Below are 22716 nucleotides of genomic sequence, written 5' to 3' on the forward strand. Positions count from 1 at the left end.
GTTGTGGCGTTTATATAGCGCTTTATTCGTCATCGACATATTCTCCCTACCCCGTACCTCATCTAATCAAATTTGTTCATTTCTACCTACAACAAAAGTGGTGCCATCTATTAATCACATAAAAAAGCTTGTTACCTATCTAGTGTAATACAATTCTAACAAGGAAAAGTAGGTATATTAGACCCTTAGTGGTTCAAAAAATATTTCACCCATTTCAATGAAAACTTTATCAATGTCTTCACTGGAACCTCAATGTGGCTACAGTACTCCTGTCAACCTCATTTTCCTCAATGGAATTGACCAATAGCGTAAAAGGTAGAACAAGATGTGTGAAAAACATATTGTAGGGAGCATTTTATTACTATTGTAATAGCTAAACATCCGTTAAAGTATGAAACTACAAAATTTAGCTCATAAAAGCCTTTCAAGGCATGGAATACGAATTTACACGAATTCAATATGGCGGACACAGGTAGCAAAAAGGCCTTATTTTCAACTGATGGATGTACGGGCCTATAACTTTATACACGAGGGATTTTCGATACATGGACTGTGAACATCATAACCAGCTACATCAATTTTGGAAATTGCACTCTAAATGAGTGGAGAAAAAGGGGTAAAATCAATATGGCAGACAAGGAAGAGGTTTCTGACGACATAAAGAATCCTGAATCTTTTGACATAAAGAAACAAAATATCGTACATAGGAACTTTTAAACATTAACCGAATATGTATGTCACTTATTGCACGAATGTCTTAAATTCTGCCGAAGGAGTGGGAGGCAAATACAGTATGGCTGGGCTATGGCAGAGAGAATATACAGGGTGATCCAAATATCGTAAGATGCCCTTTTCTTCTCCGATAGTGATCAAGTTACGGCAGATCCGACTTAACCCATGAAAATCGAGTTAGAGAGACTATGATTTACGGCATTTCTGAGTCATGGGTGTCATCATGTTGAAGCCCGTCTTTCTTTTCTTTATACACATTTCTGGGCATTACCGGCATCTGTGGCCTTAAGCCCATCGCGTATGGTAGAGGACGTCCCTCGGCGAACACACTATCCGGTAAAGGGGCTAGAAAGAAAGCGGTCTGTATGTTAGGTACCATTCTGGCATTTTCATGGTGTGAGTGAGGAACATCCAAGAAAACCCCATTCAGGATAACTGGCATGAAGAAGTTGTTACATCTTTTCGACCGAGTGTCCCCACTGGGAATGAATTGGGGGTCGCCCGCACCAAAGGTGAGAGCGTTATCAACTACGCTACGCGAGGCACGCGTTGAAATCCGTCTTATTGGATCGATTTTACATATTGAAACTGACCAGAGAGTTAGATTGGGTACACACACACACACACACACACACACACACACATATATATATATATATATATATATATATGTGTGTGTGTATACAGTATGGCGCTAAATTCGTTGTACAAAAGCAGAGGAGTGATTCCTGAGGGTAAAACAAACAAAAAAGTTCCAATAAACCTAGGGCGAAAACCTCATCGTTTACGTGTTATAGGCTGCCGAAAACATGAAAAAATGAATTTTAAAGGTTCATAGCTCCAAAACTATGGCACCTACCGTACTCGGGTCAAGACTTCCCTTAGGAACTAGTATGTGCCCTATCCGAAATCCATGTTTCAGAATCCTAAGGTACTCACGCAACAATTTTTATAACAGAGTTTGGCTACGGGCATATCATTTGAAGTACTTACTAACTAAAAACTTGATATTCGGTATACTTGTACATTTTTGTCAGCGCTAAAAAAATAAACCACCAAAAGTAATAATTTCCAAATTTAGAGTGGTTTTTACGGGAAACTGAAAAATGTTTCCTATGTGATTTATATGGGACATCTTCTACACCCCAAAATGTTTACGCCCTTCCTGTAGAGCTACAATGATGAAAGTTATTTACAGTTAAAAGTTAACAATAGTGGCGTATCCTGAAAATCTGTAAGTGTTTACTTTAGCTAGTATACGATAACATGTTTACGAGAAGGAAATACACAGGATTTTTTTTTGGGGGGGGGGGGGGAAGGAGGCAAAATGTTCGAATTGACGCAAAAAGCTAGCGAACAGATACTATGTATTATTGCTATCATCATTGAGACATCAGGGAAACTTCGCAAACTTCCTGCAAACGGCACACTAAAATCTCTTACGCATTATCTCTATTTGTTGCGCCTGCTGTATCCGTTTGAAATGCATGTGTATTTCGTCCACTTAGCGCATTCTTAGTATATAGAAAATTGTTATTATACACGAGAAATAAACGTAAAAAAGTTTACAAAATAAAAATATAATTTGAGTGGTAGAAAGTTTTAACTCTTTTAAATGGGAAAATGAAAACGAAATCTTTCTATTTAACGTTCCACAATTATATTCTTTAGGCGAAGGAACACGAATGATTAAGGTAAGTGAATGATGATAGAAGAATTGGTGGAATGAGTATGCAGGAAGAAATCCACGGATACAGTGTTGTCCACCTTAAACTTACTTTGGCTGGAGATCGAGCATCCGAGTTTTTCGTAATTTTCCTCGGGTGGCAAATCTTTGATTCCTCGCGGGAATTATATTCTGCACAATCATTAACATGACTTCCGTAAACTTACGAAAATTCGGAAAAATAATTTTAATATGAACTGTCAATTCACAAAGAGCCTTCATGCCGAAAACAAATTAATAACGATAAGTATGTGTCAAGTCCGTAAGTAATGGGAATCTTTACACTTTTTTTTCAGGATGTGTATAAATATAATAAGAAATTAGTGGAAACCACGAACTGTAGTGTCAGAATTCACATTAATACGTAGTTTTTGTGACTTTTAAATGTAAGAAGTCCGAAAAGTTTTCATTGTTTTATTTTAGTTTCCTTAATATATTTAGCCTCACTTAAGTATACTGTGCAATGACTTTATGTTCTTTCAGTATCGTTTAAGGTGTCTTTTATCATCCCGATACATGGAGTGGAAACCAACAACAAAAATTCGAAAGTCATGAGAATATCCCGTGCGAACGCACCGTTACGGGTCAGAGTAGAGCAAAGAGAACTTGAACAGGTCGATAATTTCAAATATCTGTAAAGTATTTTGACGAAAGACGCTTACTCCACCAAAGAGTTTAGGACAAGAATTGCCATAGTCAAAGAAGCATTCAACTAGAAATGATCACTCTTAACTAACAGGCTTAATATTGAACTAAGAAAGAATTTGATCAAGTCCTATATATAGGGTTATTCAAAAAACGCGCCGGTTTTATTACATCAAATTCTGAACTTTAGTTTTTCAAAAAACACTAACAAAATTTATAAACACGTTCATCACACATTCCGATTTCACGTACGAAGAATGAAGTCGGGCATATGACTTTCTCTATTGCTTTGGCATGCAATAATTCTGTTCGTGAAATTCTCTATGACTGCCTGACTAACAGCCACATTGTCACGAACCAGCGCAACGTTTTGATCAGAACGACCACTACGACGATGCCCAGAGCTTTCAATGTTCACTATTGAACCCGTTTCAATTAACTTTTTCATACGTCTGCGAACTCTTGATTTATTCGGTGCCTCATTTCGCCCTAGAACCGCGCGAAGTCGCCTGACAGTTGCCGGATAACTTTCTCCGTTCTGATAAAAAGTTTTCACAATTAGCACACGTTGCACTATAGTAAACTGCTCCATGGATAGACACAGATTGAAGAAATGCGAGAAATTCAGACTAAGGTGACAATCGGAATGTTTATGTGTAGAGCAACAATACAAAACAATGTCGGCAACCGAGAAACAAAAATTTACCAGACGATCCAAAAACTGGTGCGCTTTTTGAATAACCCTTATATGTGTATTGGACCGTATGGTTCAGAGACTTGGACATTACAGAAGTTAGAGAAGAAACATTTAGAGAGCTTCGAAATGTGGTGTTGGAGGAAGATGGAGAAGGTAAAATGTACAGAGAGAGAGAGTAATAAACGATGATGTTTTAAAAAGGATAGAAGAGAAGAGAACGCTTCTAGCCAACACCCTTCGTAAGGAAGCCAATTGGATTGGACATATCTTGCGAAGAAATTGTCTTCTTCACACCGCCATAGAAGGAAAGATGGAAGGAAGGCGAGGAGTAGGAACACAACTGATCGATGATTTGAAAATATAAGAAAATATTGGGAATTAAAAGAGGAAGGTGAAGATGAAGAAACTGGAAGAAACATTTCCAGGCAAAAACCTAAACTGAAAAAAAAAAAAAATCCCTCATTAGTCCCAGAATCTGTCAAAAGGCAGAATACTTAATGATAATAATAATACAGGTTTTGTTCCAGTGAAAAACTACCTCACACACTCCAGAGTGAATTTCCCTGTCCGTATAATAACATTTCCAACTCGTTACATTACAGTGCGGTAAGGCGTATTATTTGCCTGATGAGGGAAAGAAATTCTTCTCGTCTCAATATGGGTCTGAAACACCAAATCTTTTAGAATGAGTATCGTGTACAGACTGGGAAAGTCAACGAGGCAAGTGCATCGTGCTGACTACATGACTTCCACGAGTGTCAAAATCAAGACAGTGTGGAGGGCTTACCTCCACAGCAACTTTTACTTAGTAACTGGTTATATTATCTTCGAGGTTTCTCGAAGTTGGGAGATCCATAAGTTGAAAAACCTTTTATAATGTCTTCTGTCAATCGGGGATACAATGGGATGCTAGTCGCTTTTAATTTGAAGTTCTGTATTTAGTTGCTTGAGTATTATTTCGAAAAAGAATCTTTAACTTGTGTGAGCTACTTATTCATATTATGTTATTTGTTACCGTTACTTTAGCCTCTTGGAAAAACAAATAATTCCCTTTAGTTGGTCTTATATTTTACGTAATCCATGCTTCTATTTTGATGTAGACAACATTTCCGCGGGGAATCGAAACTTTGTTAACATACGAGAATGTGAGAAGAGAATTTTATATTTATATGTGTTTAAAATATAAAAATCTAACTTCTTTTCAACTACCTACAGATGTTTTGATCAAAACAATGTTTTCATATATTAAACTGGCTGTATATATGAAAACATTATCATTATGTATATCAGACATAATTGAGCTGATATACACATGACACATAGCCATAAGAAGTGAATCCTTTTGTTACGTTTGCCACTCGTATTTTAAGCCTCTGTGTGAATCGAAAATCAAATAGTATTAATATTAATATGAAGGTTCATAAAGGACTACTGGCTATATTTGGCATTCGAACATTAACTACCATAAATAAAATTTACTATTCAACTGACATACCTTGTATTTGTTGGTTGCTTCAGCTCGGTACTGTTGTTGGCACAAATGGTGGTGGTGGGTCGACACTGGGGCGCAAATACAGGCGGTTTTGTCACCAACTTCGCTCTCATAATCACTCGCTGGTTTGGTCCGGTTGGACCCTCCGTCCCCAACTTCACAGCTACACCTTGGATTACCTGATGGGAAGTAACTGTCGGCGACGGACCAGCTGGCTGTAGTGGAATATAGAACAAATGACCCTCCGTGTCAGAAAGGGTTTGGTCATCATCTGTCTGAGTAGAGCATTCCATACTGCGTTGCATCAAGTTAGATGTTACTTCGGATTCCAGAACAGTGTACTGTGTGTCCATCATTTCATCCAAGTTCACTTGAACAGCTATTGAAGTACTGCTCACATTTTTAGTAACATATGCCTCCGGAGAAGACTGGCCACTTTCTGATACCTCTGGTAGATTCGTTTCTACGTATGGTATTATCACTGGAGGTAAGGATGTCGGTAAAGGAGGCGGAGGTGGCGGAGGTTTATCTTCGTTGATTCTTGGGATCGTTTTCTCTGCCTGAGATTCTTCTTCCGTTCGTAATACGACATTAACAGAAGCTACCGATTCTGGAAGTTTCTCAAGACTCAAAGGTTCGCTCACAGTAATGCCTTCCGGTGGAAGCGTCAAACTAGATCGTCGCTTCGCCGCGTCTTTCGACTTACTTCTGAATGGAGTACTAACAGGCATTTCAGGCTCCGACTCAAAAGCATACACACTGCTTTCGTTCTCAGGAGAAAATGCATTTGCACTTGGTGTTCGGTTTTTCCTTTCTTTGATTTTATGTAGAAACGCTCTCCTAGGAAATATTGGCTTCTTTTCCCCAATTCTATCAGGTAACGACTTAATTTTATGCATAAAATTGTCGTCCAACGGTTTGTCCAGTTTGTCCATAAAGCCTTCTTTAGAACTTTCATCTTTGCTATCACAAACAACTGCGCCGTCTCTTAATGCCAGTAACTCAGCTTTATCGGGACTTTTACTATTTTCTTCATATGCAGTAAGATCAGTGGAGCATCGGGGGACATCTACAGCCACTCTCAGATCTTGAGCACTCTCCTCTACGTCTTCGAATACTTCTTCTTGCTGGCTTTCATGACTCAACTCATTAACAGAACTATCCACGTTTAGCTTGTCTGTAAATACAACAGTGTGGGCCTCCAATACATCTTCACTTTCCGTTACATGACTAGGTTGAATTTCAGACGGCTGATCACAAATACTACTCTGTTGTAGCTCCGGAGACACAGTTCTTGGTTTTGTACTAAGATCCTCGGCTACCATCTGTTCTGGTTCAACAGGCACAGTTTCATCACCTTCTATTAACTCGCAATTTTTACTTATTTCCTCATTACTTTTCAAGTTGTCCTCACTACCTTGCCTATACTCAATATCCGCCTCATCTTCAGGATTTACTTCCCGACATACACCTGAGCCTGTCCCATCTTCGTTAACCTGATCGTCACACTCACAATACCCTAGATCAGCCAAAGCCCTACCATAAGCTTCAACGATACCTTCTTCTGTCAATATATTAGGAACATTGAGTAACTTTTCTTCGGGGACAAAAGTACTACTGGTTTGCTCAGCACTGGGTTTGGTAGCCTCTGCGATTTTATCACTGTTTGGCAATTGGTTGCATTCTTTCATCATAAGTGGCTGATCAACAGGTAAAACGGGTCTGGAAGTGACAAACAGGCTTTTCTCGAAAGAAGTTTTAGCACGTTCTTCAGCATTCTTACTAGAACCATCATTTGTTCTTTCATCTTCGGAGTGCTCAGTTTCCGTTTCAATCTCCTCGCTATCATTAATAGCAGCAAGAACTTGCATTGCAATATTTTCTAAAATACAATTGTCGTCTTCGCTTAATATGCTAGGTGAGTCCGCAGCACCTGAATTGTTTTTCGGTAAAGAAAGGGATTGAGGAAACGTTTGGTCCTCCAGCTTCGATTCACCCTCTTCGCTATGTTTCGCGCAAAAATCTGATCTTGTATCAAACTGATGACTTGTGCTTTCATTTTGGTTTTCTGTGTGTTCCTTTTCTAATTCTTCTGCATCAATATTTTTATCTACAACAGTTTCAGATATAGACGCACTCTTTTTATCCTTTTCATCGCTTTCTACATACTCCACATTACTTGTAGTGTTTTCTTGTCCTTCTACTTCGACGCTTCCTTCTTCTTCTTTATCATCTTGCTGTTTCTTATCTTCACAGCTTTTCTCCGTATCTTCTAACGATTTTGATTTCTCATCATCTTTTCCTTCATTCGTATCTCCCGAAGATGTCTGCTGGGGTGAATCTACTTTTTCTTCACCCAATTTCGAAACAGGCTCCTCATCCTCTTTATCAAGCTTTTTCTTCTTTTCTATAGCTTTGTTTGCTATTGCGGATTTATTTTTCTTTCCAGTGTCATCCGCTTTGTGAGACACTGACTTTTTACTAGAAATTTTATTATTAAATTGTTCTACTTTCTTGCTTTTATTAGCGACAGCATCGCATTTCTTCACCAAAACTATTTCACGTTTACTAAAAACCGACTCGGTAGCTACTTTTAGCTTGCTCTTCTCACTGACTTTCTCCACAATTGTTGAAATATTTTCTTTAACTTCTAACATGTTATCCACTTTTCTTGTTCCAGTATCTTCTGTGGACGACTTGCGACTACCACTATCCATTTCATTAGCCTGTTTCTCCTTCTGTACTGGCTTTGCTTTGTCCATATTGACTGAAGACAATGGCGTTTCATCTCGTTGTTTCTTAGACGCTCTCTTTACTCCTATGGAAGTGTTAAGTTTATTTTTAGATTCTACCAAGGAAGAACTTGTAACTTCATTATTCTTGCTAGTGTCAGTAACAGATTTTTTGTTTGAATTACTCTGATCTTTATTGCTAGGTTTCTTGGAATGTAACAACGAAAGTTTCTTGTTATCACTCTCTTCGGTGTGAGTTTTGGCAGGTTTTTCCGTATGAGTTTTACTGGTTGCATTGTCTACTGATTTTATGGAAGCTTTCTCTTGACTTTGATTAGCATTAACAGGTTGCTGGACTTCTGAGGCGGACAATACGTCTGTTGTTTTAATACGCTTAATATTTACTTCACAGTTAGTTAAGCTTCCTTTACGCACTAGGCGCCTGCCAGGTAAATCATTACTTTCGTTAAGTTTGTTAATGTACTTTTCCACTAATTGATCTTCCGCGGAGCTTCCTTTTGATTTCACTGGGCGTACGACTTCAGGTGTATCAGATTCGCTGTCTTTACTGCTCGAGTCCTTCTTGTTCTCCTCTTTGCACTTAGATGAACTTGCACCAGTAGTTTCTTTAGAAGTCACATTTGTAAGAGTTTTATTTTTGAGGTCAACCAATTTCATATCTTCTTCATTATCGCTGCTTTCGGATACCTTATTCTTTCCGTCTTTATTCCCTAATTCCTTCAAAGAAATATTAATTTCATTCTTCCTGTATAAGTCTCCATCACTATTACATCTTCTCTCTGATCGTCTTCGTAACAGAAGCTGTTCATTATTCTTCAGCACAACAACAGGCTTGGGCATTAAAGAGTTCAGTAGGTTCTTTTCGGAACTTTTAGTCAGAGCTACAACTGGGACCTTTTTCGTTTCTTTAATTTCCTTGGTTTCTGTTGTAGAAGCTGTGTGCTTTTTCAGATCTTCTATTTTACTCAGAGGGACAGTTTCTTCGTCACTACTGCTAGCAATGTTTTCGTTGTTCACTTCATTTTTCTTGTCAGAACTTGCACTTTCATTCCTATTTGCTAAACTTTCGCGTCTTCTGGGCTGTTTTTTCGGCGCTACATCCTTCTTTTCTTTATCTACATCTGACTCTTTTGAAGACGCCGTACTTGTCTTGGAACTATCTGAAGTCTTCGCAGGTGAAATCCCTCTTTCAGGTTTCTTAAGTTTGTTGCTGTTTTTCAATTCCGAACTTTTATTCAGTGCAGACGACTTCTTCTCATTATCCACGCTATTACTATTGTCCTTCCGCCTTGAGCTCGTATTTTCTGATGTTGACCCGCTGGAAGTATCAATAGAGCTAGAGCTAGTAGTTTTAGTACTCTTGACCGTTTCTGAATCTCTTCTTCTGGTAGTCGGTGGTGGACAACTCTCATCTTCCTTATCAGCTTCCGTAACAGATTCTGATTCACTTCTTCGTGAAGCAGAAGTATTATCGCTGCTACTTTTCTGCTTGCTGCCCGCGCCTCGCATTTTGCATACGGCAACGTGGTCGTTCAACGAACTGTTTTTCGTTTTCGTATCTACCGTTGTCTTCTTCACAGTAGAACTTTCAGTACTAGTAACTTTCAGCTGCTTAGTCGTCTTTAATCGGTCTTGATTTTCAACGTCAGATTTCTTATCTTCACCTTTCACGATCTTTGCAGAGCCACCCTGAACACTTTTTCTTCTTGTTGTGGGCGTATTTGCATCCTTATCATGATCGTCCACTGATTTCTTTTTGCTTTCACTTCTAAGTTCTCTATTATGACTTGCCTGATTGGCAGAAATTCTAGAGTTTTCTAGATGCCTACCTTTACCAATAGATTTCCTATTAATTACATGATTTACTTTGACTTTTGCAGTTTTCTTCCCCAAAGGCTCGTCGTCTGATTCACTAAATTTTTCCGATAGGCTCGAAGCACTGTTTCTAATAGCAGACATTCTTCCTAGTTGTCGCCTTATCGGCGACACTGATGCGGATGATGACGATTGTCTGTGGATTTTAGTAGGCACCTGTCCCTTTGATAAATCCGACTGAGAACTGCTAACACTTTCGGTATCTGACACGCCTTGCGCGTCACGAGATGCTCGACGAGGTAACAGCGTCCGCCGTGGCAATGGTGGCCGCATCAATCGCTTTTCGAGGTGGCCAATCTCAAAATCTTCATCGTCTTCCTCTTCTTCTGCGTCGCCATCACCCTCTTCATCATCATCCAGCTCTCGTCTTGTCATTGGCAAACTTCGTCGAGCTCTCAGTCTATGCACGAAATTGTTACTCTCCATCTTCACATTCATAGAACGCGTGGTTCTCTTAAACTGGATATTGTTCGGAATATATTTTTTGATTACTTTTCTTTTTACGCTCACGTAATCTTTATAAATTTTATTCCTTTTTATTAATGCAGCGTCTGCTCCTGTCCTGACGCGTTTTTGTAATGGTTTCGGTTTGCTCTCTTCTTTCTGTGGTTTTGTTTTAGCTTCATCGGAGCTCTTCTGAGTTGCTGGCTCTGGTCGTTCCTTCTGCTGAGATTTACCTTTGTCTTCTGCTACTTTGACTACTTCCTTTTGTCTTTTACCGACCACTGTTTCCTTCGACTCCGAGCTCTTCGTTACTTTTAGTTTTACGTTACTAGGAGTGGATCTTCTTTCTATAAAACAAAATTAAAACAATATTTTACAAACTTATAAATAGCTTTGTACAACGATACATTAAGTCCTATCTAACTGGCCACCCTTTGTTCCACAAGATAGTCCAGATTATACAAGTGGCCAACTTAAATTTCTGCAAAGGTTTAAGCAGTGAACATATGTACTCACTACAATTATTCATTAAAATCAAATGTACAGGGTTTTTATAAGTGATTGAAGCGATTTTATAAATTCACTGTAACTCTAATAACTGATATTGTAACAAAACTCAAAAGTAACGTACAAAAACTCAAAAAGTTTTGTTTGTTGCAGGAGTACTTCAGATTTCTCCCACAAGAGCGCAGCAGTGAGGCAAGATGGCAACAGGCGCCAAGAAAGCATTTTATGTCATGGCCTCCACGCTCTCCTGACCTAACCCCATGTGTAAAACTTTGTTTTTTGTGTGGGGTTATGTGAAAGATTTAGTGTTTACACCTCCTCTACCAGAAAACCTGCCAGAACTGCGAGTCCTCATCAACAATGCTTTTGAACTCATTGATAGGAACATGCTGCGCCGAGTGTGGGAATAACTTGATTTTCGGCTTGATGTCTGTCGAATCACTAAGGGGGCACATATCGAACATTTGTAATTATCAACAGAAACTTTTTGAGTTTTTCTGTGTGTGTGATAAAAAATTATCGCAATATATACAGTAATACAGTTACTACAGAGCTGTGAAATCGCTCCAATCATTTATAGTAACCCTGTATAAGTCACATTGACTATCGTACTTGCTATGTAGGTCAGATTGAAAGAATCTGCGGAGTAAAACGTTGTATATTGTACATCTCTATACAGATTTTATTCAATATGATATTTACAGAGATCCTAATAGTATTTTGTCGCATGCAAAGCAAAAGCGCAGAACAAAGTACCTCCAATACTATCCTATTATAGTGAAACATTAACTTAACTTTGCAACATAGCTATTCTATTCACTCTACACATCTTCAGAATTCTATCACCTACAATAATAAATTGTAACCTATAATCAGTGAATTTATCCAACTAATTCCAATCGGCTTGGAGTACATATCAGTTAAGGAAATTGAAGTGCTATTGGTAAACTGAAGAACAATAAGACAACACGTTCTATTCTAAGACCAGGCTGTATTACATAAGACTGTTCTGAAAGCCTGAAAACACTGTTGTAAGTAACCTTTAATTCATCGTTCCCAACTGTTTCTCTACAAACTGGAAAATAGTCTCCCAATTCACATATCAGGAGAGAAAGGGCGAATCCTGAAATCGGGTTGTTGGGAAATCAAGCTGAAAGTTTTGTAAGTACTTCAAGATAGCAAGGGCGAATCTTTGTTTATCTAGAAACTCTGAGAATACTAAGGTTGAGCCAGGGCAAACGCGGTATCTATGTGTTGTCCAGATCTGTCTGATGCGAGAGAGAGAGAAAAAAACTATTTTTCGATTTTGCCCTTTCTCATCCGAGGTCCTGATATGTTCAAAAGACTACAAAAATAGTATTACATACAAAGAATTGCATACCAACTTCAATTCAATTCAATTTAGCTTTCAGAAATTGTTCAAACACGTAATGAACGTTTCTTTGATTATGCCAATTACAATATTTCTGAATATAGCATAGATTTTGTTTTTCTAATACATCAACCATATCTAATTAAAATATGTTAACAAATTACACTGCACTACATTCTGATAACTGTCGTCAGGGCATAGGTGTTAGATATTGTCATTTTAGCATTTTCTTCACGCCATTTATTTCTTTCTGTCTCCTTCAGCCTAAAGATTATTGCATTTCGACGTAAAACTCAAACTTTTTATAAAAAATGCTAACCGACTTCAAAAGAGCGCTAAAAAAGATCATTATCAACAACTATTATTGATAATTTTTTATAAAACAAAAAATAAGCATAAAAATCGGTGCAGTTATGCGCGAATGCACACAGACACACTCATATATATCTAATGGCACTTCGCTGTTCCATGCCGGTGCAAACCTACAAGGGTGTACCTTATATATATAGGGTGGACCTGAAAGATGTGCACAAACTTCGGGAGATGATTCGTGACATAAAAAGAAAACAGAAGTTCTTCTTGCATATTGTCGAATTCCGCGTCTTGTTAAGAGTGACAGGGTTGCCAACTTGTAATCGAAAATTGAATCGTTACAATTGGAACGGAACAGAAGGATATCCACATACTTCAGGAAATGATTCGTAACATGAAAAGAAGACGGTTCTATTTTTATTGTTATTATTATTATTTCCCATAAATCAATACTTTTAAAATAAATCCTGTAAGTCGTTTCTCTGGCATAAATCTAGAAGGGGAAGTTCACTTTTGGCAATGAGCTTTTCCCGGACGACTATCTCAAAAACGACTCAGGCAATTTTGTTCATATTTCTATCAAGTGCGAAAACGTTTCTTCGGAAATCGCCTACCATTCCTGCTGCAAATGTCTCACATTCGTCAGTTTTTTTTTCCGGACCATTTTATCTAACTGACCCCACAGCAGTTCTATAGGATTGCAGTCTGGACTTTGAGGAGGCCATATCATGGTTTTCAGTTCTTTGCGCGTCTCAAAACGTTCAAGATATGTTCTTCATAAAACAGACGAATATTTCGGATCATTATCCTGCTCTAAGATGAAACCTTTGCCAATTAAACGTATACCACATGGGTTTGCATGACGTTGGAGAATGTCGTGATACCGTCTCTTCGTCACAGTCCCCTCTAATTTTACAAGATCACCCGTACGATTGCCTCCAAAGCAACCCCATACAATCACTGAACCCCCTCCGTGTTTGACAGTCGCGGCAACACCCTGAGCTTCCATCGTTTGCCTTTTACACGGCATACAAACTTGCGGCGTTTTGTCCCAAATACCTCAAACTTCGACTCATCCGTAAATAACACATTTTCCCCCAGATCTGCAGCCAAATATGCACGGTGTTTAGCCCACTGTAGTCATTTCTTCTTATAGCTAGCCCGCAGTAAAGGTTTCTTTGCCGCAATACATCCTTTAAGTTTTGCATCCTGAAGTCGTCTCTTTACTGTTCACTCGCTTACAGATTCATCCCTACCACATTCAGTTCCGCTGTCAGCATGAGCGCTGTTTTAAAGCGGTCATGTTTACTGGTCACTATTACATATGTATCCCCCCTCGCAACGTAACCTTAAGCCTTCCCATGCGATACCGATCCTTATTACTCTAGTAGATACATAAATCTTCAGAGTGTAGTGTATACTTCCCAAGGAAACATACTCTTGTTTTGCTATTTCACGCATGCTGTGACCTGTTCTGTATAAGCTAACTATTGCAGTCCGCTTTTCTGTTGAAGCTCTTTTAATTTGTCCATTTCAACTTCCACCACTCAACACATTGGCACCCATATACTAGCCTCTGTAGCACTCACTTGCCTTTCACTGCGCAAACATGTGCTCTTACGTGTGTACATCATTACTGTGAACGCCATCTAGTGTTACACAGACATATCACCTGTTCCACAGCAACGTATGGGGAAGGGTTCATACCAGAACCTCAATGATTCAGCTGCCACCCGTTTATTTTACTTAATCCTACACAACAGAGTGACTTGTCATTACGTTCCTGTGGATGTTTACGGTTTTCTACGCATTTCTACACTTATATTTACATTTCAGTCATGCATGCTATCGGTTCTCTCCGAAAGCCAGGTGCATTCGAAAACTTTTGAGCGGTTCTGTACGTAACCGTCATTTCTAACCTAATGATTAGTCATTAAAATAAAGAAATCAGTAAATAAAAAAAAAAAAAAAAAAAAAAGCAAAAATAAAATTACCTTGTTTTCTAGTACCCTGTAACCCAACCGAACTGGCTTCAGACAATGCATCCTCCTCAGCTTCACCATCTTGCTTAGACAATTTTTTCCCGATGAGATCAATATAGGCAGTACCAGCAGCTGGTTCCTTTGACTTTCGTGGGCGAGAGTAGTATCTCCTATACAATAGAAATAACAAGTATTAATTTACCCTGGTGACATTTAAATTAAACTTATGAATTCTTAACTATTAGATAGAGAACAAAAGTTTTACCATAACTGTTGACCTTTATTTACCAGAAATTTGTGTATACCCTAATTAACATTACGTTTTGTTTTAAAGCTTATCGTTTATAAGTTATATATATATATATATATATATATATATATATATATATATATATATATATAAGAAGGCTATTTTGGGATGAAGGCTTTTTTTCAATAAAAAGTCGGACTAATGGAAAAAAACGGAAAGTTTCAGTAGTTTTTTTTTTTAATTTCTTTTATTCAAAGTGAAAATAAAATGAAATTTTAGTCCTATGGTTATGCTGTATAGGCTAAAAGAGACATTGATGATGAGAAATGAATGAAATGAAGAAACTGGGAGGAAACAGAACAACCCCGGGAAAAAAAAACACGGTGTTTGCCCACCATAAAGTTCAATTGGCGTAAGCGGGGATCGAACCAGGGACCCCACGCACTCAAGCTGAACGCTCTACCAGAGCCACCGCGGCTCCCTTTTTTAATTCAATGACCACGAAACACTTCCTGAACACCTAATCTCGTCAGATGAGGCTCATTTTCACTTATCTGGTTACACCAATTAGCAAAACCCTGGGGTCGAGAAAATCCTCGCAATGTGCACGAAAAACCTTTTTATAACACAAAGTTACCGTTTGGCGTGCCGCGACTCATGCAAGAATAAGAATTATGACCCGCCGAGTTAATTTCGGCCCAAGTAAAACGTGGAATCACCAAAATAAAATCATATTTCGAATGTAGGAAGGCTGATGCAAGAGGAGATGGATAAAGTTACACGGAAAGACGGGTTGTGTAAGGCATATCAAGAATTTTCAGGATTGACGTACAGAAGAATATAGTATGAGACGAGCGAATTTGAATCTACCGTTATTAACCTCCAGAATAGTTGAATTCAATATGGTGGACAAAGAGGGTGATTTTTAAACCACTTCACATAAAAACAGAAAGTTGTATATGGGGGGAGGGGTTGATTCACACGAAATGATTATCGGTTTCACATGTACTAATTTAGAAAATTACGTTCCAAACTTCTTCAAAAGACGGAATTTAACTAATACATTATTCTAGTGAACCGATAGACATAAAGGCAGAAATCTGTAGAAATGCTTTCTTTCTTTCTACCCTTAGAACATACGTATCTGTTATTTATGCGAAATGAGAAAGAAAAAAAGAAAAAAATGAAATTTTTGAATTTCAGGTCCCATGATTATGCCCGTTAGGCCAAGGGAGACGGATGACGAAGGCATATGACGCATGATAAAAGAGTTGGTGGAATGAGAAAGTGGAAGGAAACAGGAGTACCGTGAGAAAACTCACGGACACAATGTTGTCCATCACAAATTTACTTGGCCTGGGATCGAACCAGGGACCCCACGCACCAAAGGTAAGTGCTCTACTACTGAGCCACCGTGCCCCCTGTTATTTATCTGAGTGAATATAGAAGACACAGGAGAACAAACGCAGGAGGAGTACATTATTGTCTACGGTAAACTCGGGCATATTTTCTAATAAACAAAGGAATACATTTTAGTCACAATCAAAATTTTATAGACCTTCATTAAACCCTTGCCTAGTTTCAGATAAAAACAACACTTATAAATAAATCAATATTGTTAACTTAAAAGTTACTCAAATTCTAATTTCTTCCGTATAATCCTTGTGACTGAACAAATTTCCAACCTTACCTCGATCTCAAGAGCTCAACTTTGCCACTATGGAATTCCTAAGCCATACACCCACTAGGGTTTCCCTATACGATTATATGCAAAACGTATCGCAATATGAAAACCTATGTACAAACTAGAAGAAGTCAGAAAAATACATACGTTTCCAACGCAACTTCTTGAAAGTCTGGTGGTTGCTGAGAGCGTGTCATCATCCTCGATGCAGCCGCAGCTTTCTTCTTTTGTTGAACAATACTCCTTAAAGCTCGTTTTACTATCTTCTTTCTTCTCAGATTTTGGATGGAAGGCTTGAATCTCTTCACCAATGGTTGATCGTCATCCGAGGAAAAGTCAGATACAGAGCTTGCGAAAGCACGATCATTTTTACCTAAAAAGACACGAATCAACAAGAAAATTACTTACAAGCTCTGGCTCATCAGTACTTCAGGACATTTTTCATTTTACAATTATGTTCAAAAGTAACTGCAATTCTCATTTGTATTTTCAAAGTTATATGCCTAAATCTTCAAGCAAAATTCAAAATTACGCTGTAAGTTACATATTTATCAAGGGTCAGTTTAATTGACATGAGTCTAGCCATAGAATGCCTTTTTTCGTAAAAAGGGACAGGCTTACCGGGAAAGAGAAAGAAAGATACATTTTATCAACTGCTGCTTGCCACTTGTCAAGGGTGGTGTGGCAAACTGTAAAATAGCGGGGTCAATTGTGCGTTCTCTTGTTTGAAGAAGGAGAGCTTGGCAACACATGCTGATGCTTTTGTGTCCATACCGCTGCCCATTCTTTACTAACAAACCATATCTACATTCAAGTTTTCAATATTTTGAAAAAACGAACGCATTTTCTAATACCAGCCTCTCTGTTTCATTTTAGACTCCACACAAAACTCTTGACTACAACACTGTATGGTTTCTATCTATCTATTAAAATACAATAGCAATAAAAGCGCCTGAGTTCAAACCTCTAACTTTTGATTTCACTCCTTCGACTTACCGTTATTTGTGATTTCACGTTTATAACAAAGACAAATCTTTTAAAATATGTGTACTTTAAATAAATTATTTAAAGAGGTATTTTTCATAAAGTTTATCCTTGTAAATTATTGTTCAAAGTCTTTCCATTTTAACAAACCTTCTCCAAAATTAATGTAGATGAATTGTGCTGCCATCTTTAGAGTTTTGTTAAACTATACGTTTGTGGGAGTTTATATGTTTGTGGCCAATCTTTCGACAGCGAGATCTCGGAAACTACAGGCTCTAGAAAGATGACGTTTTCACTGATCGATTGTAAATTTTGCGTAGATTGTCTAGTTCTAATTCAATATTAAAAAAAAAAAAAAAAAAAAAAAAAAAAAAAAAAAACATGGCCATTATTTCTTTATTACATTTGTACGGATACATTGGAAGTGTTGAAATTTAAAAAAAAACTAAAGCATCATATCCTACCCATTATACATTCCAACACAACATGCTCGTATATAGGGGTTGCATCAGAATTTGTTTCATGGCCAAATTATAATGAAGAACGAAGGAGAACCATTTCTCCAGTCTAAGTTGAATCTTTATTGTTTGAAGTGTTTTACCCAATGAACACCATATATCGCTGACATTATAATTGATTGTATGTGTAATGTATTAGCTTATTTTAAAATATATAAAACGATAATCATGCCTGTTATTCTGTATGGTTGCGGAACATGGTCGCTTACTCGAAAGGAAGAACATAGATTGAAAGTATTTGGGAACAAGATCCTGAGACGAATATTCGAACCCAAGAGAAACGGGAATAGGGAAGGGCAGAAACTTCATAACGAGGAACTTCATGATTTATACGGTTTATCCAACATGAAGACCTTAGCGCAGATGGGAGGATAATATTAAGATGGATCTCGCAGAAATAGGAATACAAAGTGGAAACTGGATCCAATTGGCTAAGGATAGAAGTCAGTGGAGAACTTTTGTGAACGCGGCGTTGTGAACCTCCAGGTTCCGTAAGCAATAGAGTTAGTTTATGTATTTGCTTATACTGCATGCAAGAAGAAAGAAAACACTGATCGTACATGAATTAAAAACTCCAACCGGAAGTAGGCTCAAATCTTGCAAACGGTGCAAGATATTGAAAAAGTAATCGAAAAAATCTTCCCTTTACGGTATCTCTTGCCAATTTTTATCAAGACGTCTTTCACTTGTGTCTGCAAAGGGACATGTGCAGATATGAGAAATAACAAGGAGATTCATGCTCATATGTGAATGATTCGCTGTGTAGAGAGCGCAGGTTCAGCTAGTCTATATATTAAAATGCTAGGTTTACATGTTTGTCCCCAATCCTTTCGACAATAAGATGTCGAAAGCCACAAGTGCTAGAAACGTGCCGTTTTTACTGGTCGATTGCAAATTTTGTGTAGATTGTCTAGTTCTAATTGAATATTAAAAAACATGGCCGTTTTTTTCTTTATTACATTTTTAAGGGTACACTGAAAACGTTGAAATTTAAAAAAAATAATAATAAAACATATCCTACGTGTTAGACATCCCAACACCACATAGTTGTGTACAGGGGTTACATGTCTCTCAGGCGTTTATTTCATGACCAAATGATAATGAAAAACTAAAGATAACCACTTCTCCAGTCTAAGATGAATCTTTATTATCTGGAAGTCTTTTGCCCAATAAACACCGCATATCACTGACATTATAATTAATTGTGTATGTAATGTTTTTGCTTATTACATACTACATGGAAGAAGAAAGAAAACATTGATAATACATAAATTAGAAACTCCAACAGGGAGTAGGCTCAAATCTTGCAAACGGTGCGAGATATTGAAAAAATCCCCCTTTATGTGGTACCCCTTGCCGATTTTTATCAAGACGTCTATCACTTGTGTCTGTAAAGGGACATGTAGAGATATTGTGAGGAATGACAAGGAGATTCATGCTCATATGTGAATGATGCGCTGTGTAGTGAGTGCAGGTTCAGCTAGTCTATACACTAAAATGCTAAGTTTATATGTTTGTCTCCAATCCTTTCGACAACGAAATCTCGAAAACGACAAGTGCTAGAAACATGCCGTTTTCACTGGTCGATTCCAAATTTTGTGTGTTTTTGGGCACTCTCAACTATCAAAATAATCGTCCAATTGTTTTGATACCGTATTTTCTAAGGCAAACGGGAATGGCTTGCACTACAGGAATGAGAACTGGATACCACAAGAGGAATTTCGTATCACCAACGGAACGCCTCAAACGTAATCTCCGTGCATTCAGATTGCACGTAACTTCTGCTGAGTTTGCCCTTACTACAAGGAGCGCCTCATATATACTATATACAGGGTGTTACAGAAATGTGTCAACATTTTGGGAACGGATTCCTTACATCAAAATAAGAAAAAAGATGGTTTCCAATCGGGTTCATATGAGTTTCATATGGACCTTTGCTCAAAATTGGATAGCTTCTGAGTTATACGGTGCCGAACACGTGCCAACGGTTCTATAGTAGTGGAACTATGGACATTTAAAGTTCATTTTTTCACATTTTCGGGACCCTAAACCACGAAACTATGCACTTCCGACCACAAGGCCATATGGACATTTTTTTTCTTATTTCGATGTAAGGAATCTATTCCCAAAATATCGTGACAAATTTTTGTAACGCCCTGTATAAATAAACACTGGTGGTTTTGAAATTCTTACTTTTCATTGATTGTTTCATCTGACCAAGAACAGTAGCCGGCTTCTTGTCCTTTGTTTGTTCCTTCCCCTTGTCCAATTTCTTCGTCTCCTTCTCACTCTTGTTTGTCACCAGTTGTTCCGTCTGACGAAGTTCCCTTTCGCTTGTTAGACCGAGTTCACTCCCAGGAGGAAGTTGTCCACCACTCCGAAGGCCAAACCGCTTCACGTGTCGATTTCGAAGTGCCTGCCTCTTCGGGTGTTTCGTATGTAAGATGTTTCTTCTTGTCATCCTAAAAGGGAGACAACAACAAAAAAAAAAAAAAAGGATTATAATCAAATATAATTAAAAAATAACTTACACACATGCTTACTTCCCTTCCCTGTGTATAATTCTTGTACTTGTTCAAACCGTACTTATATATCTTAATTCAAGTAGCCTCTTATTATCCTCAGGAAGTTTCTTCAAACTTGAAAACTCAATATTCCACACAAAATTGAGTTCAAGACAATACACGAGCTGCGATGGCTCAGCGGTAGAGCGTTCACCTCTGGTCTGTGGGATCTCTGGTTCAGCCCCAGTTACCGCTAAGTGCGCTTTGTGGTGGACAAACACAATGTGTGTGGGCTTTCTTGGAGTTCTTCCGTTTCCTCCATTTTCGTCATTCCACCATTTCATTAGTACTCATCGTCACCGAATCCTTTGGAAAATGAAATGAAATCTTTGAGTTTTACGTCCCACGTTTATGCCGGTTAGGCTAAAGGAGACGGTGAAGATGAGAACTGAATGAAATGGTGGAATGAAAGAAGTGGGAGGAAACGGGAGAACCCCGAGAAAACCCACGAGCACGATGTTTGTCCACCACAAAGTCCACACAGCGCGAGCTAGGATCGAACCAGAGACCCCAAGCACCGGGGGTGAACGCTCTACCACTGAGCCCCCCCCCCCGAATCCTTTGGATTACATGGCATAACCGTAGGACATAAACTGATTTTTTTTTAAGACAACAAGCGATAACCACGTGACTATATGAGAGCACTCTACACTAAAATCAAAAGCTTTAAATTATCGGAACATCCTTAAATTTTGATGAAATTCCCAAGAAACTAGAAACAGAGGCATCGTAGACAATGGCCAGGAAGTATACATGATACCTTGCGAGGTGGAAGATAAGTTCAACAACCCGTACTCCACTTTGAACGTCGTAAAATGATAATTTCTACAACGACTTCTTAAAATTAGATAACCAGATTTCTCAATAATATTTTGTATGGTGAGCAGGTTTATGGTGGGATAAAGTAGATTAGTATCACACTTTAAGCAACAATATTTCACTGGAAAGTTTCATTTCCTACTTTACCTGAAATGTGTCAGACTCTGTTAACAATACCTACGATAAGACGGAAATGGTAAGTATTTTTCCCCTCTGAATAACAGACTTAATCATTTTGTACACTTCCTATGTATTCGTCTGAATTTCCTACACTGTCAGTAGCACATTTACGTTTTGCACATGTTATCTACAGCCCTCCTCGTTGGTCTAGTGGCTAGCGAGTACCCCTCTGGTGCACACAGTTGCGGATTAGATTTCCGACGGTGGTGAGGATTTCATCTTAAACTGTAAATCTAAAATTTATGAACTTTTCATAGTAGTTGATTAAGATGGGTACAAGTAGTTCCCAGAATTAAGGAAGAGTCTGAACATTAACTGAACTTTAAAAAAAGATAAATTAACGCTTTCACTGCTAACTTAATATGAAGACAGGCTGCATTAGTTAGAAAAATAACCATTTACCCCGTAAGTTTCGGAAGAAAATCTATACCACATCATTATAGCACACAACAACAAATACCTCCTTAAAGATCCTATTTTCTTCTTTATCACAGTTTTCAATGCTTGTGCACCTTTCTTCTTCACCACAATCTTCTTGATCGGCTTCTTCACTGGTAGAGGCCTTGTCTTAGGTTCAACTTCTTCCGAGGTGTTTACAGAGTCCAGTTTCTTCAGCTCCTCCAACTGGGACGCAGATCTCGTTCGAATCATGTTCTTGTCTTTTACTGAGAAAGAAAAATATAAAGCATGAAGAGATTGTTACAAATAAACTAATACAAGCAATTATTCGATCAAAATTAAGATAAGTTTCCAAACGACAGCAAGATATCCACTAGGGCAAAGTTTCCTGAACTTTTTGATGTTGTAGACCCTTTCTAGCAACTGCTAATTCTTCGCAGCCTCCCATGAAATCAAAATGATTGTTTAAACTATATTTTACATATTATAGAAACGAAGTTAAAATTACAATTTTTCAACATTTGATGTGTCATTTATGACAATGCAATAGTGTTATAAATGGAGATATTAGAAAAATACAATCGTACCAGTTAGGTCTAATATTGTGAATTTAACACGCTGCTAATATCATGACTAATCCTGTTTTTCAGTCGTCAACTTCCATATATCTGGATCAAAACTGGATAATTGTAGACGTAGATCTGGCTCCAGGTTAAGTATGTTCCTACATTTGTTTTTCATATATATGAGGTGTCTCGCATAGATATGTAGTGGCAGCAGA

General features: G+C 38.0%; 1 protein-coding gene across 1 annotated transcript in view; it reads right to left on the reverse strand.

Moving 5' to 3' along the window:
* The window catches only part of Jarid2 (Jumonji, AT rich interactive domain 2), a 133834-nt gene that overhangs the window by 78475 nt on the left and 32643 nt on the right, over positions 1-22716 (reverse strand). The window contains exons 6-10 of the mRNA XM_081744312.1: positions 21997-22201; positions 20167-20435; positions 16619-16844; positions 14550-14707; positions 5296-10711 (exon numbers count right to left, since the gene is read on the reverse strand). Coding sequence (XP_081600438.1) covers positions 5296-10711; positions 14550-14707; positions 16619-16844; positions 20167-20435; positions 21997-22201 — 6274 coding nt within the window. The remainder of the gene's footprint in view (positions 1-5295; positions 10712-14549; positions 14708-16618; positions 16845-20166; positions 20436-21996; positions 22202-22716) is intronic.

Source organism: Thermobia domestica, chromosome 17, assembly GCF_964235325.1.
Source record: "Thermobia domestica chromosome 17, izTheDome1.hap1.1, whole genome shotgun sequence".
Taxonomy (NCBI): Eukaryota; Metazoa; Arthropoda; class Insecta; order Zygentoma; family Lepismatidae; genus Thermobia; species Thermobia domestica.